General features: G+C 27.6%; 1 protein-coding gene across 1 annotated transcript in view; it reads right to left on the bottom strand.

Annotated features, from left to right (window-relative positions):
* LOC136975144 (uncharacterized) overlaps positions 1-26874 on the bottom strand; it is a 49515-nt gene that overhangs the window by 19677 nt on the left and 2964 nt on the right. The window contains 7 exon segments of the mRNA XM_067270169.1: positions 735-818; positions 5028-5108; positions 8658-8724; positions 10125-10190; positions 14061-14109; positions 17141-17324; positions 19463-19512. Coding sequence (XP_067126270.1) covers positions 735-818; positions 5028-5108; positions 8658-8724; positions 10125-10190; positions 14061-14109; positions 17141-17324; positions 19463-19512 — 581 coding nt within the window.

Below are 26874 nucleotides of genomic sequence, written 5' to 3'. Positions count from 1 at the left end.
GAACACTTATCACTTCAACCATAATATTTTTTTATCAATTTCAGTAATAAAATTACACTTTATTCTGTTATTAACACAACTACAAAGATATTTGCCTGAAGAATAAATAATGTTTCAGTATACTGTGCCTTTCTTTTTACTATTAGTGCATTTTCCACATACTATACGTGCAAAATTCTATCTATTGCAAGTTGAAAATAAATATTGAAACTTGTGTAATTATATTAAACAAAATTTATAAATGTTTTAATCTTCATGTTAATTTTCATTCAACATATTAATTTTTTATATAACAACTTAATATTTTTTATTTTAATAACTTACATAAAGTTGTAATTAATTAATATCTATCTATAACAAAATATTTTTGTTATAATTTATATGAAACAAACTACTTTTCATAACAGTATAAAAATAGTTTGTTTGCTATATGTCTTCACTTATTTATAGCCTTTATTATGTCATAATTATATATGCAATTAATTGATAAATTATTTACAGATTACATACAAATATTTTAAGATAAATAGTATTAACTGTAATTCATTTTAGAATTATTATATTAAGTTTTCATATATTTGTTTTGTAATTATAAGTTTTACCCAAATGAATTTTTTCGAAGAAATCATGTATAATAAAACAGTGAATATACTCAAAACATCTAACTACATACTTTAAAATTTATTTAAGATTATACAGTACTAAATAAAAATATATTCATTGATAAAACTTACCTTTGTTTTACTGTATGAACATGTTCAAAGTCAAACCAAAATACCACAGCCAATGCAAAAACATTAGATATTTGTGCAAAAAAGCTGGAATATAGCCAATAATGTTACTATAGCAGTGCTGTAAAGTGCATTTGCATACAAAAATACATGCTTAATAAGAAAGCATTTAAATTAACATAGATAATTTATTATGAAAAAACATTTGGCAAGAAAAAAGTTCTTTTCAACAAAAACTAAAATAATAAATTTGCTGATGTTGACCATGCAATAATAAAACATAAAAATAAATACAGTGAAATTAATTTGATAATGATTATAAATTTACATAAAGTTTTCAAAAGTTAAAACTGATGTATTTGTTTTTTGAAAAGTTTACATATTTTACCAGTTTTCAATTATTTGTAATATGTTTAAGAATGGTCAACACTTATTTTTCAAACTATAAACACCTGAAACAGACAAATTAACTCAATAATTAGTGAACAAATTATTTTGAGTTAATTTGTGCTGGTTTCAGGTGTTGGTCTTCATTTATGTGAGTTATTCCAGTTTTTGAAGAGTAATTAGTCTTAATAATCTATTTAATTTTTTGAAAAATAAATAATTGTAAATTATTTTAAATATGTTTAGAGTTATTAAATCAAATAGTTAATTATCATTTACAATCTAATATTACATCTTATTTTGTTACAGTACAAATTTTGTACTGTAACAAAATAAGATGTTCTAATGATAACTTGTAACATCTTATAGTTATTCTCAAAAAAATTGATTCAATAAATATAAAACTAAATTTTGATTATTATTTTGAAATAAAGGTTTAAGAAAATCTCTTTAGGAAAACTAATAAAGTAAATAATTAAGTAAAAATACTCAAGAACGTTTTGGATGTAAATTATCTTATACGAGGGTAATCCCAAAAGTAGGGTCTCTTATTTTTTTTTTTAAATACAAAGAAACGTTTATTTACAATAATGTTCATATCAATTTAAAGCTTGAGCATTTATCTATTTTTCCACATAATCGCCATTTCGGTAGATGCATTTTTGTACGTGCTGTGGCAATTTTTGTATGCTCATGTCATACCAGTTTGCTGCCATGTCATGTTAAACCAATTGAAATTCATCGCCAATTGACAGAAGTGTATGGCAAGTTGTGCATAATGTCCAAAACGTCCTCAAGTGGTGTAGGGAGTTTGCAGCTGATCGTACTATAATTCACGATGAAGAAAAAAGTGGGAGACCATCAATTTCCAATGAGACAGTCACAAAGGTTGAGTGAGCAAACCACGCGCGAAGATCAACGAATCACTTTGGATGATCTCTGCATTTTGGTTCTTGGGCTTCCCAAAGCACCACTCATAGGATTTTAAGGAAAAGTTGCAATATCGGAAGGTGGGAGCAAGATGGGTCCTGCGACATGGCGGCAAGCTGGTATGACATGGACATACAAAAATTGCCATAGCACATACAAAAATGCATCGACCAAAATGGCAGTTATGTAGAAAAACAGATAAATGTTCAAGCTTTAAAATGATATGAACATTATTGAGAATAAACGTTTCTTTGTACTTTTAAAAAAAATAGGAGACCTTACTTTTGGGATTACCCTTGTACATCAATATAACAAATTTCCAAATAACTATATAAAAAGAATTAGAATGTCACTTTAATATGAAGTGTCCTATTAAAGAAAATTATTCAAGAGAACAATACTTAAAATTTTCCAAATTACTGCAACCTTTTTTATTGTATTTTTGTAATTGTTTTATTTTTTGTCAACTTTTAATTTTTTTGTAGTTTAATTTATTAGATTGTTATAAATACCATCAAACAAGAAATATAATACTTTGTGTAATAAGCACATTTTTCATATAAATAAATATTAAAAGAAAAACAAATTACAAAAAATATAGAGATTGAATATTTGAAAAAAAATTTCAAAAACGTGCAAAATTACAATCATTCAAAAGAAAAACTTTTAATTCATTTTGATTCACTATACCCCATAAAATGTATGTGACTATGTTCAATTTATCATCACATTAAATTATTTAACCTATATATTACGTATTTGACAATTTATCATATCTAATAAAAAAAATATATATTTTTATGGAAAAATGAATAATAAATATAATTTATTCCAATATAAAAATATTTAGTACAGTGGAACCTTGGTATACGACCTTAATCCATTCCTGATGTTTGGACTTATACTGAATAGGACATATACCAAACCAACCTTTCCCATAAGAAGTAATGTAAAAATGATTAATCCGTTCTCATGAAAAAAACCCCTCTTGATATGGTATATTAATGGGGTTGTAAAATAATTTAAACACTGTTTGAGCACATTAATAAAAAAATAAATTTTATTATAGATTTTTAAAGTTATTACAGTATATTGTATTATATTATTTAAATCATTAAATCAAAATCAAATCAAACTCTCCTTAATACTAATAATCTGTTTAGAAATTGATTAAACCCCTTTCGCAACGTTAGCAGATTAAATAATGTCTTTATTTTTCACGATTGTCGATATCGTCATTCTTAGAATACAGTATGCAACAGTTAAATCTCAACACGCATGCCACCTTCATATTACTCAACAATCTCTTTTTTTCAGTTCTAGTCATTTTTTTTTAGTTTTCTGTTGCTTTTCATTTGCCTTTTTGCAATTCATGATAAATAAAAACAATAAAATTTTACTTACAAATTAAAATCAGAAGAAATTTAACAAAGTTATAAACCATGGCACCGTGAACATCTAGTCTGGTCTAGTACATCGATAGTGCTACTTGTTCATAGATGGTGCATATAATTGAATTAAGTTGTATACCGAGCAAAATTTGTTTCGTCCAAACAGGACATATTCCGAATTGAATGTATTCTAAAACAGACATATACCGAGGTTCCAATGTATAACTATATTTAATATAGAAAAGAATATCTAATAGTTATAACATTTAAGGGAGGAAGAAAAAAAAAAATCAATAAAAATAATTGATTACAATACTTACCTAAATACTGCTAATTTATGTAAATGACGTAGTAGAGAAAGAAGAAAGAGAGGAGGTAATAATAAAATAAGCCATTGAGATCTAAATAAAATAAAACTTTTGAGAAAGTTTTTCATAAATTATATGAAGAAAAAAAAGAGAGAAAAGAAAAAAGAAGAAGAGAAAAATAAGAAGAAAAAAAGAAGAAAAAAAGAGAAAAAAGAAGAGAGAGAAAAAAAGAAAGAGAAAAAAAAAAAAGAAAGAAAAAGAAAAAAAGAAAGAAAGAAAGAAGAAGAAAAAGAAGAAAAAAAAAGAAAGAAGAAGAAAAGAAAAAAAAAGAAGAAAAGAAAAGAAAGAAAGAGAAAAGAAAAGAAAAGAAGATAAAAAGAAAAAAAAATAGAAAGAAGAAAAAAGAAAAAAAAAAAAAAGAAGAGAAAAAAGAAAAAGAAAAAAAAAAGAAAGAAGAAAAAGAAAAAGAGAAGAAGAAAGAAAAGAAAAAAAAGAAAAAAGAAAAGATAAAAAAAGAAGAAAAAAAGAAAAGAAAAAAAAGAAGAAAGAAAAAAGAAAAAGAAAAAGAGAAAAAGAAGAAGAAAAAAAAAAGAAGAAAGAAGAAAAAAGAAAAAAAGAAAAGAAAAAGAGAGAGAAAAAGAAAAGAAAGAAAGAAAAGAAAAGAAAGAAGAAAAGAAAAAGAAAAAGAAAGAAAAAGAAAAAAGAAAAAAGAAAAAGAAAGAAAAAGAAAAGAGAAGAAAAAAAGAGAAAAAGAAAAGAGAAAACAAGAGAAAAAGAAAAAAAAAAGAAAAAAAAAGAAAAGAAAAAGAAGAGAAGAAAAAGAGAAAGAAAAGAAGAAAAGAAAGAAGAAAAAGAAAGAAAAGAAAGAAGAAAAGAAAAGAGAGAAACAGAAAGAAAAAGAAAAAAAAGAAAGAAAAGAGAAAAGAAAAGAAAGAAAAAAATAAAAAAGAAAGAAAAAAAAAAGAAGAGAAGAAAAAAAAGAAAAAGAGAAAAAAAAAAAGAAAAAAGAAAAAAAGATAAAGAAAGAAAGAAAAAAGAAAGAAAAGAAAATAAAAGAGGAAAAAGAAGAAACAAAGAGAAGAAAAAGAAAAGAAGAAGAGAAAGAAAAAAGAAAAAAAGCAAACAGGACATATTCCGAATTGAATGTATTCTAAAACAGACATATACCGAGGTTCCAATGTATAACTATATTTAATATAGAAAAGAATATCTAATAGTTATAACATTTAAGGGAGGAAGAAAAAAAAAAATCAATAAAAATAATTGATTACAATACTTACCTAAATACTGCTAATTTATGTAAATGACGTAGTAGAGAAAGAAGAAAGAGAGGAGGTAATAATAAAATAAGCCATTGAGATCTAAATAAAATAAAACTTTTGAGAAAGTTTTTCATAAATTATATGTAATAATAATAATATCTTTTGTTTCTATATTGTCTATTTGAACCTTGTTTATAAATAGGACTAATTAATAATAAGGACACAGAGGTAAAAAGAATTAAAATATTTATGAAAGAAATATTGAGTATTAATCTAATTACTATTAAAATTTCTATGGACCTTGTTTGCATTATTTGCAGAACATTGGATTGTGTGTAAATTTCATCAATGATTGAAATAAAATTAGAGACAATATCTGATACAAATGTTAATTTTAAAAATTAATTTTGATTAATTATAAATCAATAAAATTTGGCATCATCCTTCACGTAAAATGAAAGAAAACATTGCTAAATTCAAATTACCCAACTAATGTTTAATTTTAAGAAAATATTTTTGACTGATTTGATCATTATTAATATTGATGAAATCAAACAGACATAGTAGAATATAAACAAATCAGAATGAAGGGAATTTAAAAGTTCAACATTGTACTTTCTGAAGAATAGATATTTATTTCTAAAAAAATGTTTTTTGATATCAATTTATCAAAACAAAAACTTAACTTTAAATATACAGTACATTTTAAATTTAGATTGTGCTGGGTGATAACAAAAATCTCTCCAATCAATTATTTCAAAAATGAATAGGGCAATATGGCACTGTAGATCTTTTGCCAATGTATACTATGTTTGGCATGCGCTAAACAATAGTGAGAATTTCCACCCCCTCCAAAAACCAGTAATGAACAAGAAATTTAATGTAAAAACAAACATTTTCCACCATTTTGAACAGTCATCTTGACATTTGTAAAATTGAACAGAATATCAAATACATATTCTAAATAACAGGGAGAAGAAAAGCCAAGTGATCGTCGAAAGCACTATATTGTGTTCGTAGTCAACTAGAATCAACCACGACACGGTTTCAAGTCATTAATCAAATACATATTTAAATTAGAATGAACAAAAAACATTGTGCATGGGGAGCCTGGCACATGCATGACACGAAAGGTAGAAATAGATATTAATTTTATGTCTATTTACAAAATTTCAAGAAATATAAAAATAAATTTATGAAAGTTCAGAGTGTTTATTTTTCTTATTATTTTTATATTTATTTAGTTTATTTCATTTGTTTCTATCTTCCACATCATGCATGCATCAGGTTTTGTGCACAATGTTTTTTTGTTATTCTACTTTAAACATGTATTCTATATTCTGTTTGATTTTACAAACCTCAAGATGACTGTTCAAAACAGTGAAAAAGTTTGTTTTAGATTAAATTTCTTGTTCATTACTTGTTTTTGGTGATTTGTGTGTTTATCAATCTCTCCAAAGAGGCATCCATAAAGTTAGCCAGCAGTTTGATGCAGTTTTGTTAACATGATTCTAGTTGAAATAATTAAGGTACTTAGTGTGGAGTCTTCCAAGTCCAGACTGTTTGATAGTGTCTGTCTCCCTTGTTATTTTGTGTATCTTGTATACTATATACTATAAAGTTAATTCCAGGTCAGTGTTGTTTAGGTTTAATGGTATACTATTCTAGTCTGCAAGAGTTATTGGGCTGCAATTTGAAAAACTTGTAGACCTATAAATTCTCACTGTTGTCTGTCTGTCTTTCCTTAATCTCGAGGATGGCATTAGACAGATGAAAGATGAGACCAAATATGAAAACCTTAGGGGCAGAAGGCCCCAATTAACTATATAAGAACTTCCAATGCAAACCGAAAGTCATTATTTCAATTCAACAATTTCCCCCGAAAGGTGTTAGATAGATGCCCAGTACAACTATTGTTAAAGGAAAAGTATGATGTACAGGGGCATGCCACTAATAATTTCAGATGGCAAGTATATATTTTAAGTTAAACAAATTTTTTAATTTGTTTGATATAATTAAAAATTGGAGCCAGGCATTGTGATAATGTCAAAATAAATAATTGCTCATTATTATTATATACTATTAGTATAGTAGATTCCACTTATTGTAAATCACTTTTAGAATTTGTCCATACTGATAATATCATCCAACTGATAACATTACACTGGGTAAGTAAATAAAACACAATTAGTTAAAACTCTGATTTCATTGATTCTGACATTAAAAGTACATGTCAAAGCAATTAAAAGATATAACTTAAAAATATATTATATACAGGTATCTCACATAACATGGTAGTTACATTCTAAAAAAGTGCCATGTTATGTGAATCCATGCTATATGAAACAAAGGACTAGCACAAAATAGGGTTAGGTTCCAAAAGTTAATAAAACTATACTATTCTTTTTTGTTATACTAAGAGAAATATGTTTATTAAAGCAATCAATCAATTAACAATCAAAATTAGAAGTACAGTACATGTTAATATTCATTTTAATTAAAGAGGGTGTTTTCTTTTTACAAAGTAGTCATCATCATCTCAGCATTTTTGTTGATCTTGATCAGAAGTATCAGCAACAATTTCATTATTTTTTTATTTTTATCATAAAAATTTTTTATGTATGACAAAATAAAAATGTATTATTAACTAAAAATTTGTTCTAGTGGGTAGCACTTGTTGAGTACTGAGCAATTTTTTCCAGAATTTATGTTTGAATACTGAATTGTTTGGGTTTGAAATAGTTCAAGGACTGAGATACCACTGTATTTTGTCCATTTGTATGAATGATTGCTGACCTATGGTTAAAAAAAGCTTAATAACACTTAGTAAAATTTATTTAAACATTTTTAGGTAAATATGAAAATTAATCTATAAAAACAAAATACAGTAACAATCTTAAAGGCTAAAGTCTGAAAGTAACAATAACAACACTTTGTTGACAGGAAAGCTAGGATGAGGAAGAAAAAAATTGCACATCAGTTTTCATTAAAGTAAACCTGATGAAAGGCATAAAAAAAAATAAATATTTCAATATTCTAAAATCGATGGCAAATTTGAGACAACACATGATTACCCAAATAAAAAAATATCAAATAATGGAGTTTGCACTTAAAAGTTGTGAAATTTTGTAAAGACAATTTCCCAAATTCTCAAACCATGTTAGAGTAAAACCGTATGAGGGATTTTCTCAATTTTCAAACTATATTAGAGTGGAACCATGTTGTAGAAGTGCAGTGTTGTACAAGAGATGCCTGTGTATATATATATATATATATATTATATATTAAACTGCAAACAATTAATGATTAAAATAAAGAACATACAAAGCACTGGCTAAAACTGGTAGCATGATAAGATATTTTTAAACCACCTTTTTCCTTAAAGGCAATGACAACTATAACCAAAATTCTGATTACCAAAAGAGAAGTTTTGTAAGTGTATTTTAACTTAGATGTTTTGAGATATGTTAATTCTAACATTATAATAATGTTAATAATTATAATAAATAGATTGTACTATACTAATATAAACAGACTACTATTTACAAATGTAATTATTAAATAATGATGCTTTACTATTAACATTTAATCAAGAATCTTAAATGTAATTAAAACTAAAATAAACTTAATTATACTGTATATACATACTTGTTAACATAAGAAATATAACTTGATACATTTTCCAGAATAAATATTAGATATGCACAACAAAAACCTAATTAAAAAGAAAACATTATTTTATTATGCTTAAAATAATAATTTTAATGTAGAAATTTTAAATATATATTTAATTTAATTAGCCTTTAATCCTTTTATATTTAATACATTATACTTTCTACAAATATATAGTAAATAGTAAAAGGGTTATCACACAACTGATACCACCATTACTGTCTTATTTACAACCTAAAATGCATTTTGGTCCTGGTGTTAAATGGCCCTCATCAGTTAGGTAATCATATATTATATATAAGACAAAAAGTACATTGTGTTATAAGACTCATACAAACATCCATAAATCTATCACCACCACTAAAATAATAAAATTAATACCCAATAAAATACTTAAATCACACACTTAGCTGTCAACAGCTTTACAAATTACATGGTTAAACTTTTTATTATACTATATTATAAAACACAACAAATTATTGAAAATGTGTTGTTTTACAAATATTTTAATAAATCTTTGTGGCCTTATATTCTTCTCATGCATCAACACGCCATAATTATTTCTTCTAGATAAATCACTTTTAACAGCAATTGAACAGCTAATTTACCTAACAATCATAATATATTTAGTCTTAATCGTACTTTATCACCAAATATCCAGGTAAAATACTTTTACTTTTCCCTGATAAAAGGGTATTGGTTTTTATCATTTTATTATTTTAGTGATATTGTTAAGCTTATGGATGTTTGTATGAGCCTTGTAACACTGTTAATGTATTTTTTGTCTTATATATAATATATGATCAACTAATTGATGAGGGCCATTTAACACCAGGAGCTGAAATGCATTTTAGATTGCAAATAAGGTAATAATGGTTTCAGTTGTGTGATAACCCTTTAATAAAACTATTTACTATGTATTTGTAGAAAGTATAATGTACTAAAAATATATTTTAATTTTCAAATTCTGTTTATAATGTCATATCAAAATTTTATTACATTTAGAATTCATTTTTGGTTATTTAAAAAATTAAGTAAGTTTTGCTTTATTAAGAAGAGAGCATATTTAAGAAAAGAGGTGGAAGTTGCTCGGTGCTTCCACCTCTTTTCTGAACAGGAAAATTGGCTAGGAGGGCAGAGGTTCGAAACTAATGACAATTTTCAAAATGTTAGGGCCCATCTCAAGTCATTGGTGACAACATTCTGTGACAAATGAATGGAAAAGCTCATTCACAGATATGACAAATGCATCAATCTTCACTGTGATTATGTCAAAAAGTAACCATGTTTTTACCTAACTTCTGGTAATAAATTCATTTTATTATTTACACTTGACTTTTTTTTATGGACAATCAGAGCTTGGAAAAAAAACAGCCTACATAGAAAAATTAATGAAAAATTTTTAAAATTAATTAAATATTTGAAAATGACAACATTACTAACCTAGTTGTGAAATTAAGAGAGTTAGATCCACAAGCCACCTACCCAAACCACCCATGGCATGATAACCTAAAGTTAAATACAAAAATACACATTATACAGTATAAACATAATGATAAAAATACAGTAAGTACAAAAATAAATAAATAAAAGTTTCTTAATTTTCAAAAAATAATTACAATACTAATGTAATTAATATAATTTTACTATCATTTACTTATTTTTAGCTAAATCTACCAATCATATACAAGAAATCATATAAATTAATCTTTGCATTAATAAACAGATTATTACATAAACTTAAATTATATGCACAATGTTTGAAAATTAAGATTTTAGCAATAACAATAAAATCAGAAATACAAGTTACAGTCAAAAAGTTCCGGGACTGGTGATGTGGTGTTACAATCAGCCACTTGCTGAACTTGTGCAAACTAGGATGAATAATAGACATTATTATTTAGCTTCCACTAAATTTTGTGCCATTATCATATGTAGTTGTTTCTTGCTATTTAGATTATATCCATGTTCTCATCAATTTGCAATTTTCATTGCTTTGTAAAATGAATTCTTTTAAGAAACAGTGTGTATGTGGAAATATTGTTTGAAACTTGGTAAGACTGCAACAGAATCCTACACAATGTGTAAAGAAGCATTTGGAGATAATGCAATGAGCTCATCCAAAGAAAACACACCAAGTGAGGTGCAATCTCAAGCATGCTCATTGCTTTTGTCAATAGAGAGGGAATTATTCTTTGAGAATTTGTTCCACAAGGTCAAACTGAAAATCAAAATTTTTATATGGATGTTTAGAGGTGCCTGTGTGAAAATGTCAGACGAAAAAGACCAGATATTTGGAAAGCTCAGAACTGGTTGTTGCATCATGATGATAACTCCACTCACACAGCTCTCTCTATTTAACAATTTCTTGCCAAAAATAAAATGGGCATGGTTCTCCACCCTCCTTATTCACCAGACTTTGCATCATGTGAGTTTTTTTATTTCCACAGCTGAAATAAAGTGCTAAAAGGACAATGATTTGAGAACATTGATGACATTCAAACAGAATCACAGCAAGTGCTTAACAATGTCACAAAAATAAATTCCAGGAATGTTTTTAAAACTGAGTGCTACAGAAGGAGCTTTTTTCGATGGCAACAACTCTCAATAAATTAACATGTACTGTACATCAGACATTTTCATTGGACCAGTCCTGGAACTTTTTGACTGCACGTTGTAGTTAAAACAGAATGATTATTTAAATATGACTACCTCTAAGTATAATGTGATGATAGCAGAAAATATAAACACTTTAAAAAAGAATTTAAGTACAGTTATACCTGGTATTTTCAATGACAAACTTTGAATGTTTCAGAGTTTGAATGCTAAAATTTGACAATAATTTACTTTAGAGTTTGACTGATGTTTCAAAGTTCAAACTGTGCATGCAATGAAAAAATTCACTTGAAATATAAACACAATCCATCTTTTGCTTGCTCAATTTACACTGTTTTCAGTGCTTTTTTTCACTTTATTTTAGGTGTGCTTAATTATGTATATTGTGTATTTTTTGTCAACTTTTAACAATTTCTTCCTGCAACTTTTCTTTATCAACAGATTTTGGATGCTCCATACATTTTATATCCTTTCAAAATTTCCTGAAAAGAACTTTTTAAACCAGTGTTTCCCAACCTTTTTTGTGCTATGCCCCACCTAAGCCCTTCTAAAATTCTTATGCCCCCCAACATATACGTTGAACTCTTTTGAAAGGTATCTTGTTGTCGTGTTTGTTGAAGTTTTTCTTGCACTTAATTGCCACACTGTTTTATTGTAACCACGATAAAACCCAATCCTTTCATCAAAGTCTTTTGCACTTTCCAGTCATTGCCAAACGTGACCTGGAACACCACAACTCACGTCTGCCCACCTCAAGGTCTGGGCAAAGAATGTCCTTTCTCCTCTTTCACCAGCCTCAGGGTCTTGTTCATCTCTTTGTTCTCAGTGGTTCCCATTATTGTTAATCCCACCCCAAGGGAAAAGGGTTATAAAGGGAAGTTCTAGAAGGAAAGGGAAACAAAGAACAAATAAAATTAAAACAAACTTAAATCAATATTTACAATAAATATGGCATACAGCGGCTATATGGTTAACTTAAACTCTGGATGAGTTCATTTTCGAATTGCCCCCTTAACAATCAAATTGACCCTCTGTGGGGCATGGGCCCCACGTTGGGAAACACTGTTTTAAGCCATCTCTGATATGTTCAAAGTTTAAGAGCATCTTCCACATACACATCACAAATTTTTTACTGTTTGTACAATGTCATATCTTTTCCAAAACTCAAAGCATATTTATATGCCCTATATGTGCGAGATTCCAGCCACAATCCAAAATTTGTATTAATCATGTAAAATTTTAAAATTTCTAATGCAAAAAGGAAAACTAAAATGAAACTTACATAAGAGAAATGTTCTGTTATAAAAACAAAAAACAAATGTGACGTGATGGTAAACAAGTGCATCCTGGATGCGACTCCTACACATGTTAGGAAATAGATTAGTGTCAAACTGGAGAGAGAGAACTTTAATCTATTGTTAACGAATGCCAGTGTCAAAGTAAAGTAAAATTGGGAGAAAGAAAAGAATTGCTGGCCGGAAGACGTCATATTAGATTGTTAGAATTCTAAGGTGTCGGTAAAAAGAAAATAATGGGTTAGCAAAAACTGCCTACATTGTTTCTGAGAGCACTTGTTTATGCCTCAGTGAGCTGGCTATCCATTATAGTCTTTCTTTTGTGAGTGCCAGAACATGAGGATATCACTGACAATTTAAGTGCTAATTTATTGGCTAAGCAGGAAGCTTTATATTCTTTTGTAGAGCCTGAACCAGCTCTTGGTATTATCTATAATACTTTTTTTAGAGCTGTCAAAAAATAGACTACTTCCAACTATTCTCAGCACTAAAAAACCTAACTCCTGGTTTAATGCAGAGCAAGGCATTTCTGTCTAGCCTGCTCTCTGGGCAAACTAAAGGTCTGTCTTTCAAAAGAAATCATGTTTGCTTTTTAGTCAGTGTTGTGACTGATTTTGTTGCTTTTATAAACATATGTGCCAACTGAAAATGCTACACTTTTGATTAGCTATTGAGAACATTCCTCTCCATCTCCTTTTTTGAGTCTGAACATGTTCCTCAGCTTTCCTTCAGAGGACTACTGTCTTTTTTTTTCTTAGAATTAAACTTCTGAAATAATTTTTTGTGGAATGCACAAGGAACCTTTTAGCTCAAGATGCATTTGGCCTGCCAGTCTACAATAAACAATAAACCTGTACAATAAACCATAAAATCATATAGTGCTAATATATATAGCATAAAACAGTAGAATACTATAATACACCTCTGCCATTTGCATAAGATGCATGATTGGCCATCAGCTGTTGAAAATAACATATGGTATAGTATTCATTTATATTAAATTTTTATTGTATTCATTGCTATATTAAATAAGTTAATCAAATACAAGTTTTAGTTAAACACATTTGTAGGGTCTGCTAGAGTTACAGTAAGTAGTACACTGATTGTTAAAAGAGCTGTTCCACTTTTTTATCATTCTGTGGGAATGTTCACATTTTATACCCACCATATAAATTAATCTATAAAATTTACAAAAATTTTTTCATGTTTAAAAAGTTGCCTTATATGCCAACATATACAGTAAGAAAATTAGAAAATATATTTCCCTAAAAGTTGAAAATTTTGGTGACTTTAAATATTGAAAATTATATAATTTTTGAAAATAGATAAATAATATTTTACTATTTCATTTTTTGTAAAAAGATTTTTAAAAAATTTTTATTATCTATTTCTACAAAATGCTAATTATAAAAAATTTATTGAAAAATTTTAGAATTTAAAAAACAAAATACAAAATAAAAATATTTACCAATATCACCATAATTTAATGATGAAACTTGATGTTTTTCAAATTCAACCTTAAAAAAAAATATGATTTATTTTATTACAAATAACTATATATAAATTGTTATGAAAACATTTAAATTTTAATAATTCAGTTTTTTCAAATTTAAATTGAATAACTATAACTGTAATATTTTATTTAGAAGTATAAAAATAATTCAAATAATAATAAATTAAGTTTACATGTATTTATAAACATGTAAAAAATATCAAGACAAAGATTTATTACTTATATATTATGTTTAGAATTGTTAAACAGTATTAAAAAGAGGGTAAGACAAATAAAAAGCAAGTTACTTCCTAAATTTTTAATTTATTTCAGCTATTTGAAAGGATTAATTTTATATATGACTAAATTAAAAGTTGTATAATTCAAAACTGTGTCTTCTTTTCTTTGATTAATTCATTATCACTACTAGGCGCAGATACAGACACTTGGCAATTTTATCATCAACTTTTATTTGGGAATTTTTTATTTGCCGAGACACGTTTCAGGCTTTAGCCCCTCTTCAGTTGGCATTACATCTTGGGATATCTTGTAGTATGACAATCGAAAATACATTATACTTTTAATTCAATTTAAATGTTTTTGTAAATAAACCATATTGTATCCATACGCCAGACATCTCGAAGATACTTTCCATCACAAACTACCATTCTTTTTTCAGTTATCTTGTAGGTTATTGTCACTGGTATATATTCCATAACAATTACTTATTCAGTTGAACGTCTCATAGAGTACACTAACATCTAGTGTGTACTCTACAAAGAAGGGCTAAAGCCTGAAATGTGTCTCGGCAAATAAGAAATTCCTGAATAAAAGTCGATGATAAAATTGCCAAGTGTCCATATATGCACCTAGTAGTGATAATGAATTAATTAAATTAAAAGTATCTTATTCATAGTATGATAAAAAAATAATAATAAAAACTTTGTTTTAATATTTTAAGGGCATTATAAATATTAGATTTCTTGATTTAAATATGTTACTATTAATGAAATTAAGTTCAAAAAATAAATTTATAAGTTAAGAGATTGAATGATTAACTTTATTTACTTAAAATATTTAATTACAAGCATATACTTGTGACATTTTTGAAATGTCACCATCAGGCAAATGGAACATATACAATATTCAAATAACAATTTTTTTTGAAAATATGCTAACAGATTCCAAGTACACTGTCTAAATCTTAGTGCACAGTTTTTGCAGAAATTTAAACAGATTTGATATAAATTCTTTAGATTTAATTTAAGATAAATAGGAAGCATATATTCAATGAATATAAAATAAAACATATTCATATTAGTTTAGGATGGCTACAAGTTATAATTTTAACATTTTGCAAAGCATTATCCATAGCTCTGGTAGTTCAAGAATGGGTTTGTTACAGAGTTCTAACATTGTTATGTATTGTGACTTCCAGAGAAAGATAATTCTGTAATCTAAATATCATTTTGGAAGGGAAGCTTCATCCCATAAACATATCAAATTATTTTCTAATACATTCTTACTACTATTGATTTCATATTTATGTTTTTGAAAATGGTTTGCTAATTTTCTGGTAATAGCCCCTATATAAAAGGTTTTTGATCCCATACACTCTTGCTGTAATGGAATCATATAGAATCCTGATTTCTCTAAAAAGGCAAGACTATTTCTACCATTAAATTGTATTCTATGCAGAGATAGTTGAGGCTTGATGGAAAGTATAATTCTATCAAGCCTCAATGTATTTTTGGTGCACGAGGAGCTCTGTGCGGTGACTGCAGCAGTATTCAATTCAGGCTATTCACACACTAAATTTAGATGTTAACAACATGGTCTGCAAGGTCTCTCTTCCCATCCATTGCCTTATGCACCAATGATGAAAAGAAAAATCTTTGCACTCTCTTCCATTCCATATTTAGGAGCTGTTACTTTATCTTTAGTTCATTCTTTCAAGAAATGTAAAGTTATACTTTCCATCAAGCCTCATTATCTGTATCATTATCTGTGCGTAGAATACTATGTAACAATAGGAACAGTCTTGCCTTTTTAGAGAAATCAGGAATCTATATGATCCCATTACAATAAGCATGAACAGGATCAAAAAACCTTTTACATAGGGACTACTACAAGAAAATTAGCATATCACCAGGACAACAGCAATAATAGTAGAATCACTACCAACCTTGCCAAAAATATATTAGAAAATAATTTTACATTTTTGTGGACTGAAGTTCCTCCCTTCTCAAGCAGTGTTTTGACTGCAGAAACTTTTTAGAATCTTGAACTACCAGAACTATGGACAACACTTTGCAAAATATTATCATTACAACTTAGATATTTATATCATTTTAGGATAACTACATTTTCTTTTTTACTTTATTTTGTATTCATTGAATATATGCTTCCTATTTGTCTTGAATTAAAACTAAAGAATTTTTGTCAAGTCTGTTTGAATTTCTGCAAAAACTACACACTAAGGTTTAGATCTTGTGTTTGGAATCTGTTTATGTATTTTTTAAAAATTTGTTATTCAAATATTGTATATGCTCCATTTGCCTGACAATGACATTTTGAAAATGTGAAAAATACTTGCTTGTAATTAAACATTTTCAAGTAAACAACCTTAACACTAAAAGACAGAATAAGAATAAACTACACTAAGTTTGGCATCATTTGTGAGTCTATTTTATACACTGTAAAACCTTGAACGATTGAAGTTTCACTGTATATGTAATTATATATAATTTTTAAAAAATGTTATTTTCATTGATTTTATACTAGCACATGGACAAAATAAATCATATATGACAAGTATGATAAAATAAATGAGTTTATTATATAAAATAGATTAAACAAAGTTTTCAACTATTAAAAAGTTTTAGTTAAACAAATGCAATTTCTAAGAAAAAAATAAATAAAAATTCATTCAGAAAATTATAAATTAATAGAAAAATTTGTTTATTACATTAATTAAAATTAAATTTTATTTTTGTATATTCTTTACTTTATTCTTTATAAAATTTTTCAAACTCAAAATATATTAATTTAATTACCATTTGCATGCAATCTTGTTCTTCATCTGTAGTTAAAAGTAATTGTTTAATTTCTTCCCATTTTTTTATCCTTGTTAAATCATATTTTTCTTCCATTGGTATAGAATGTCTTAAGGAACCATTTGTGATATTTATTCCTAGGATTTTATACTTGCATTGAATAATAAGCATCATAGCTCTTGTGCTAAAATTAATATAAATTGAATTAACAAATGAAAAAATAAATGTAAATATAATAATTAATATTAATTAATATAATACAATAATTAAGAAGAAAGTAATTGAATATTTTCATTTTTTTTAAATACTTTTTGTTGAAAAATAAGGACATTTTATAAATACACTCATATCCTGATTAACACTCAAAATGCACACATTCCTGAAAATGAAATTCTAAGCAAGAAGCCCCTTCCTGCCTTCCAGTGTGGATGTCATTTATGGACTGAGAATTAAATGATAAGAACTGGCCATAACTTTTGTTTACTAAAAAATTTAAGATCTAAATTGCTGAAACTTTCCTTTTATCCATATTACTTTTCTGGCTGTTATATAAAACAGAAGATAATTGGTCAAAAAATAACCCTCTCAGATTTTTATATTTTTGGATTCAGGGGACCTTTAAACATCAAGAAAAGCAAAAAAAATTCAAGGTTTCTAAAAGAGGATTGTTTATTAGGAGATTGATGCTATTAAATTTTGGTGATTAAAACTCAAGGGAATGGGGAGATAAAAGGGATCATGTGTATCTCTAGTAGGGTCAGACTTAATGTCAATTTTACTCATTATTAGCATTTACAATGTTTTATAAAACCCATTCCTACTCTCAAAATTAAGCTTTTTGCCATTTTATAATAGTTAAAAATATAAAAAGTTTTTAAAATAAAAATATAATATCATAACAGATGGCACCACCAAATGTTGCCAGGAAAGTTAAGCAACTTGTTGCAGGAGTTTTTTTAGAATTGCACTTATTGTGAATATTGTCAAATTGAAAGCACTTATATTGACTTGTTGCTCACCAACTTCAAATCAATGTAATACTTGTAGTTTCAAAGCTAGAGAAACACTTTACTTTTTGCATTTTTGTGCCAATATCACTTGTACACTTTCTTCCTAATGTAATAGGTAGAATGCCCTAAAACTATATCACAAAAGCTAAGTAAATACAAGGACTGTAATGAATTATCATGAATGACTGATTGAGCATATAAAATGAGTCATGTAACAGTTTTTTTGAGATGCGTTGTCTTAGAGTGCAATAACATACCTATGAACAATTTTCATTCTCTTCTCTTAACTTATTTTCATATATCAAAAAAAATAAAATGAATAAAAACTGTATCTGAACTATACAGTTTTATATACTATAGAACTATACAGTTTTTCTATACTGAATCATAAAATTTGAATTAATAAGAATCTACTGCAGTGTTTCCCAAAGTATGACTTGCAATGTCCAACACAGGTCAGAGTTTTAGAGTGGTTGCAAAAAGCTTTCAAAATTAAATTTAAAAAAATCCAGCAACAAGTTACTGAATTTTTTAAATTTAATTTTAAAATCTTGCATGAAAACTCTGCATGGCTAACCTGTTGATCATGCACAAACCCATAACCAACCACCATATTCAGTGCTTTTATCTGCTTTTTTTGTTTTCTTTCATTCAGTATCTTAAAATTGTGCAAAATACCCACTCAAAAACCATTTAATGTAGTATATGTTCTTTATTCTAATGTTTTCAATTATTTTCAATGATCTTCTTCAGGGAAAAAAACAATGTATTGTTTTCCCTGAAGAACTGTCCAATTTGAAAAACTGTCTGGGCCACAATTACAATCACTATTAATCTGAAGCCCTGTCAGTCAAAGTTGGTCGGCCTTAAGAATGCTAAATTGCCACCCCGGGACTTGTATGCAAAATTAAAAAAAGCAATCAGGAGAGAGGACTATTGGGAGGTGCCTCGTGGTACCCGAGAACAGAGATATGCAAATCATCAACAGACTAACCTGAAAAACACTCACTGTACTGACGTTTTTTGTGTACAACACCAAATTTTAAATGATTTCATTTAATGTATTTTAATTAATTGAATAAAATCATAAATTTCAATAGGTTCCTGCTGGTTAATTTTAATTTAGAATTTCTGGAAGAAAAGAATCGACATGGAGTGGGACTCAAATCTGCAGTACCAGATGCTGAACTGTCTGGAGTAAGCTATGTTATGATGATTGATTTTTTTACTAGTAATGCAACCTTTGATTTTTACTAGTAAGAAAACTAGGTTATTAATTACATATCTAAACAAGTTTAAAATAAAAACTTACCTGAAAACTGATACTAGTATCATTATGAATATGCCTTCAAGTAAACCACTCTGAAAGAAGAAAAAATTATAATGATTAATTTTTTCACGTTGTCTTCAAAATTTAATTTAATTTATCTGATTTAGATAAATTCAAAACAAACCAAATATAACACACATTATAGCTTTATCTAAGAGGAAGACATTTTTGAAGTTCTTGGTCCAATTTCAGTTGTTTTGAATATGGATAAAAATTTTTCAATTAAAAAATTGTAATAAATCAAACTAAATTCAAGTTTGAATGAATTAAAATTAAAGATTCAAAACATAATTTGACTGATTATAATTAAATAACAGTTTCCAAACATTTAAATGATTGAAATTGGACCAATAAAACAAAACCATATGACTAATCATTAAAATTATCTGCTTATTTTAATTTAGATCCAATATATTAAAAACAATCAAAATGACTGTTAGATTTTCTCAGAGTTTTCTTTTTTTGATATGTACTATACATAGATCATAGAATAACCCAGAATATAATCTAGTACTGTATTATTTTTTTATTTAAAACAAACAATGAAAATCTGATTATTTGATTACTGAATACATAAAAAGACTTATTACATGGCATCTATTACTTTATATCAAATTATTCAAAACTTATGTGTCAATTTAAATTTTAATAAACGGAAATAAATTTTAATATTCATATAATGGTCTTATCATTCATTGGCTTTGGTTTGTCTAAAAAGACATTGTATTATGCAGAATAAGCAACTTTCTAGTAAATATAATATACTGTTTATTTTTACTCATATTTAATCTCTGTTTAAAGTATATTTGAGATATGTAATGTTATATCAGTTCTAGAAAATAAATAATTTGATCACTGATGATAAACATTTGGGAAGTAAGAAAATTACCTCCCTCCGCGTCTCCGAACTCAGGCGACAGTCGCTCGCCTCTTCTGTAATAGTTATGTTATTCTTAATAAATCTTTGTTATTGTTTTAATCCGTTGTAATGTCCTTTATTCGAATATTATCATTCGCCACTCTAATGTCGAACCCATCCACTTCCTCCACTCGCGTAACGCGTAACGCATAACTCATCCGAACCGCCATCTTGATGTGGGCAGGTCTAACGGACTTGTTAGCCGAAAAAAGGAGGAACGAGACATCGTTTGCCTCCCGGCACCCACACAGTTGTCCCCTTGATAATCTGACAAGTATGGGACCAAAGGGGTGTTGGATTACCAAAAGTGTCCGGATTACCAAAAGTGATTACATATTTGGCATTGTTTTGCTAGCAGTAGCCTACAATATTCCTACATTTTATGAGTAAAATGCTGCCTAGGTTAATATGGAAATAAAACACCCATTTCGGTTAACTAAACATGTTTATTAAAAGAAACATGGAAGCCAATAAATGTACATACAGTATGTATAGGCATTAATAATACAGTACGTACAGAACTGCTCTTGGAAAACACAAGAAATGTGTGTCATCATGTAAGAATTGGGTGGGGAGATTCATGTCGCAACATGCTTCTGTGCAAGCAGACACGTAATGGGGACGGGGACTATGGTGACCATGACGGGAGGTGCATCGGACTACTGAGCATATCAGATTACAAAAAGATGAACTATCAAGGGCCAACTGTAGTAACAAACAAAAATCCATTGAAAATGATCTGAAAGTTCTATTAGAAAATTTTGACAAAAATCAATGGAAATTTCTAATGAAAGTTGACAGTGAAATTTAGATTTTAATTGAAAAAAAAGAATATTTAACAACATTTTCCAAATACTGAATGTTCAAAACCACAGTAAATATATGAAAAATGCAAGTGACAGACCACTTGAAAGCCACATGATAAATAACAACAACATGACATAGATATTAGTTTAAAATTATAAATAAGCTAATCTTATTTTAATATTTAATAATAAAAAGATTATAAACAACAGTAATAAATATATAAATATAATATACTGTATAACATTAAGACAGTAAACTCAAATAAGGTAGTTAATTTAATAAAATTTTGGATTTTTGAAAGAATTATGTTCTTAAAGTTAACCAATTGTAATCATAAATCTATTTATCAGACTATTTTCAATATTAAAAGATGTTTATGACACGACATTTCAAAAAAGATAAAAGCTTATCATAAACAAATCAAAAATCATAAAGATAAAAAAAATTGTTGTTTCTATTTTAAGTTTCATAAAATAATATTGGATTTTCTTCAAAGTCAGAATAATTTTGAAACAATTTAGGTCATCTTCAGAATATGACAAATTACAAAATACTTTTTCCTTTATATTAGAATGAAGATTTTAGAAAAGAAGCATATGGAAGAAATAACATAACGTTAATTTTTTTAAACATTTTTAATCTTCCATCATTCATTATAAGGCTACATAAATGCTAATTATAAAATTAATTTGATTGCTCAGTAATAATAGATAATTATTAAACAAACACTCATTAAGTTATATAACTAGCATTAATTTTTTTCTCATTAAAAATATTTAATATACTATTGATTACAGTTTAAAGATATGGATTTTGAATAAATTTTATCTAAAGTTGAGATTTTAAAAGTTCTACAAAATTCTTATTGTCAAAAATATATTTTGAAGTAATGAATTTGAAGAAAACAAAAAAATGTTGTTTAATATATTATAAGAAAAAAAGAATTTTCTCCAAAGTTAGAGAAAAAAAAATAATAAAGTTAAAGAAACATATTTCTGACACTCCATTTTTGATCAAAGCTTTTAAAACTTAAGAAATCAAAAAATGCTTTGACTGAAAAATACAAATAAAATAAAAACTACATTTATTTTATTTACTTGTATTTTTTGTTTTATTGACTGAGCAAAGTTTAAGGTTAAAATTTTATTAATCAGACGTATCTTTAGAGGAAAACAAATAAAACTTTGAATTATCCTAACAAAACAAGATACTGACAATGATCAACTTTGTTATGCTCCTTGAAAATATTGTTTCTCTGTATGGGTAACTTTGGTACTGTGGTATTTGCACATTTGCTTACCTGCTAATTGCCTTTACAATATTTCAATTGCAGTACAGTATTTCTAAAAAACATACTTAGTTATATCAAAAACTGTAAAAATTGGAAATAAACACAGTAAAAACTGCACTACCAAACTGAAGTCACTGCATTACAGCAACAATGCCTTCTTCCAAATTGTACACAATAATGCTTATGCCACAATTATGTAAATACAACATATATATAATAATTACATACTACCATACAATAACAACAACCCCATATATAAAAGATGGCAGAGCAAACAGATAGTAAAGGGCTTAAGAATGTGCAGAGAGAAGATACTGAAAACATACTATATCAGACAGTTGCAGAACCCATTATAACTGGACATGATGGTTACAATAAAAACACAGACTATTACTTGTAATCCAGTTAAAAGGAACAAATTTATTATAAGAATAAACATTTTCAACTATCTTTGATGATTGCTGTTAAAGATGTTGAAAATGTTTGATCTTATAATAAACAGAGTTAAAGCAGAATGATGGTTACAGAAAATTTGCATGATAGCAAAAAGAAAGATGTTAAACAAAAAAAAATGTCAATGCCAGGAAGCTGCCAATGATAGCTTCCGAGCTTTCAAAAATATACAGTACTTTGATAACTTGTGCAAGGAGTTGCAAGAATCAAACCTTATTTCTAAATGCAGTCTCAAGTTTAAGTAAGCTTTAGAAACAGCCTGACTCCTGTATGCTAAAGCCTTGAAAAACAAAAAAAGTATTGTTGTAAAACGCACGTGGTGGAAAAAGAGTCTGACAAGGGGATAGGAGAAAATTAAACTTCTTTATTTTTTTTTCCACCCACATTTGTTAATTTATACAGGATTATAGTTTGTATTCTGACACTCCTTGGACAAAGGTCATAAATTTTTGACACTTGGGCAGAATCGTTATTCTAAAATCTTGCGACAAAAGAATTGAGATACACGACGCGACACAAAAGGAACGCGAAAAAAGAAACTTATAACTAATTACTTAAAACTACTTATACTAGAGAAGGAAAAAGAAGGTGTAGATAATAGGATAGAACCAGACAAGAACGGGTACCCAAACTTAGCTAGCGAACTCGTGGTGGTGGCTATAACTCAGGCCTTCTTGGATGATACAAAATTCGATGACTGTAGAGTTCGAATTTTCTCCTTCCTTTGTGTTTCCTTCGATAAACTTCCAGAAGGGCTTTTGTATTAGAATACTAGAGTTCCTCTCTAGATTTTGCTATGTTCAGCTTGCTGCCTCCTTCGTTCTCCCGTTGGTGCAAAATTGATTTGGAGACCTCACCAAAAATACGTTCTTACAGCTTGATGTCTCAGCCAAAAGTGTCCAGTCTATCTCCCTTTTAGCCCCTCCAGGCTATCCGTTTCTTTTGTCTTATAACCAGTTCGTCGCCAACCACAAAGAGAAGTTTCCAGAAGAAGGGGGACAAGGAAACAAAGGGTAGAGGAATAAAGGGAAATGAGAAATATATATATACAAATAAAATACACAAAAAAAAAGGTATGGTGTAAGACCACAATATCAATCAAGCAACATTAACTCTTTTCCCAAACTGTTATAACTTTGCCAGAATTGTCCTTAAATGTAAGACTAACATTTTTATATTGTATAATTAAATATATAAATATGTCCAAGACAAATATGCTTCAACTCAGCCACATTGGCTTGACATGCAACAATTTGTGGGGGCTTGGGGGCCGTCGAAAATTGAGTTCTGTAAGTTTTAGGTAGGATCCTGCCACCAGATGTGTATTATTGGACACACCTCTGATTTAGACTCTAGAGAAGACAGATATGTAAGGTGCAAGGGTAAGAGTCACTCTGGTCCAGGAATGAGCCTGTCAGGAGGGTGAATGCAAAATCAATTAAACCAACTTAGAAATAAAAAGGAAAATTTATTACAAAAAAACTAAACATAACATTAGAATTAAGTTTTAAATTAATATTAAATACAAAGTCTGTCCTCAGAAGTTAGACTATTTCTATATTAGTAAAACGGGGATATCTAGCAAGGGGTATCTGAACTTTGCAACTCAACATACCAGGAAAAGAGTTGTCTTCTCTTCAAAGATCTGTCTTCTTTTTTGGTTTCTTTTGCACTTTATCCTTTTCCTTTCTTATTTCTCTTTTTGCTGACTATTTCCTCCAGTTTAACATTCTCCTCTGGTGAGCCTCTCTACAGTCATATTGACCCTCTTTTCTCAGAGTTCATGCTCTTTCTGGAGTTTGTGTTCACTCTCTTCTTTTCTCTGTGCTCCTGTGTCTTTCTCTCTCACTTTCTGCTTTTTTTCCCTCTCTGTTTGTTTTATTCTGTTTTCTGACCAATCATAATTTTATTCCAGAGGAAGTTGAGGTAATGAAGGATAAGTATGATTGGTTATTCTTTAGTCCTCCTCCTCTCTTGTCTATTATGAATTGTGTGTGTCCATGTGAGAGATAAAGTAACATGTCACCTAACACTATTGAAAAAGGGGGAAATGACAGGTATCCCCTTTCTCTTTTCCCTCAAATGTTAAAAGATTTATAACAATTAATTGATAATTTTTTTATTCTGATTTATCTCTCTTAATTATTTTTAATTGGTATTGCTAAACATTTAAAAGAGGAGATCCCTAAAATTGGAAGACTAGACAAAATTCCTTTACAATGTTGCTGGATAACAAACAATACTGGTGTCTCATTCAGACATCTTTCAGGTGAGGGTGTAAAGGGCATCTTGTCTGACAGCTAACAATTGTTTGAACAACCAGACAAAACAAAAAAGAAAACGGGATATAAAATAATATATAGTTTAAAATTAAATAATAAGTTGGAAATTTTATTGTAAGAGAATACATTATTAGCTTAAAATTAAAATTATAAAGATAATATTATTAATAATTCAAGAAATATATATAATAACAAGCAAAATTTTGAGAAAATGATGAGCCCCACAAATCTAACTCAATTTTCCAACAGAACTTTGTATTTGGTATTTGCAAGATTTCCAAGAAATCTAACCATTGTGAATACCAAGAGTTCCTATATATTATATTGAAGATAAGTCTGAACATAGTGCTTGAAACAGTAATTTTATAAACTCATTGTAATTCATTTACTTGTTATTTTTTAAACATTTATTTTGCTTAGTTAAAATTTTTTTAAGTTCAGAAAAATAAAATGTTACGACATCTAGTTTCTTCTTTTCATAAAACAAATAAAATTTTTAAATATATTTAAACTTAAATGTATCAAAATATTTTAAATCTAACGAATATTGTGTTGAGAAATTATTTACTATAGAACAAAATATTCTACAATATTTAATTTTTTCCAAATACAGTACTAATATTTCAAAATACAGAGTAGTATTGTTACCTGCCTCTCATGGAAATAAAGAGAAAAAATAAAATATATTGGGAAAATGGTTAATAAAAAATGTACCTAAAAAAAAGTAAAGACCTATTTAAGTTTCATTTTTAAAAATTATCTTTTTGATTACATTATTGTTAACAAAGTTGCAGAGAGTATATAACTGCCATCCCCAACAACAGAATAAGAAAACCATTAAAAATAAAAGACTATTATTATTCTGTTCCAATATTTTAAATATTGAAACTAATATCTTAGATCAAATGAATGTAAAATGCATTAATTATATTTTGAAATTTTTGGGCTGCAATTTGAAAAAATTGTAGACCTATAAATTCCCACTGTCGTCCATCCGTCTGTCTTTCCTTAGTTAATCTCAAGAACAGAATTAGATAAATGAAATCCAAGACAAAAGAAGGAAACCTTAGGGGCAGGAGGCCTCAACTGACTATATATGAACTTCCAGTTTGCACCAGAAGTCACATTATTTCAATTCAAAAGTTTTCCCCTGAAAGCAGTTAATAGATGATTGGCACAACTCTATTGTTAAAGGAAAGTATGATGTACAGAGGCAAGATACTATTAATTTGAGGTGAAGCATATATTTTAATTTAAATAAATTAAAAATATGATTAAAAATTGCAGCACAGCATTGACGATTTCACAATAAATAATCACTTATTATCTTGTAATATTTATTTTGAAGATAAAACTGAATTTTTGCAAAATGTTTAATATAATAAAATATTTTAACTTTAATATAAAGTTCTTTTAAATTTTATTTTTAAAAAATGCTTTAATAGTTTTTATGTTAGTTTTGATTTGATATCCTGAAAGCAAAATTTAAATTATAAATCTTTGAAAAAAATAAGAAAAACTTTTATATACAACCGAAACTACCTATTACACAAATATTAATCAGTTTTATTCTGTGTAAGATTGATGCAAATATGTCTATTATATTAGTACAATAACTACTTAGACTATATTAGACAATAAC

The sequence above is a fragment of the Centruroides vittatus genome, unplaced genomic scaffold (genome assembly GCF_030686945.1).
Source record: "Centruroides vittatus isolate TY-2023 unplaced genomic scaffold, ASM3068694v2 contig_364, whole genome shotgun sequence".
NCBI classification, from domain to species: domain Eukaryota; kingdom Metazoa; phylum Arthropoda; class Arachnida; order Scorpiones; family Buthidae; genus Centruroides; species Centruroides vittatus.
Note: the sequence above shows the minus strand (reverse complement) of the source record. Positions and strands in the feature narration are given on the sequence as shown.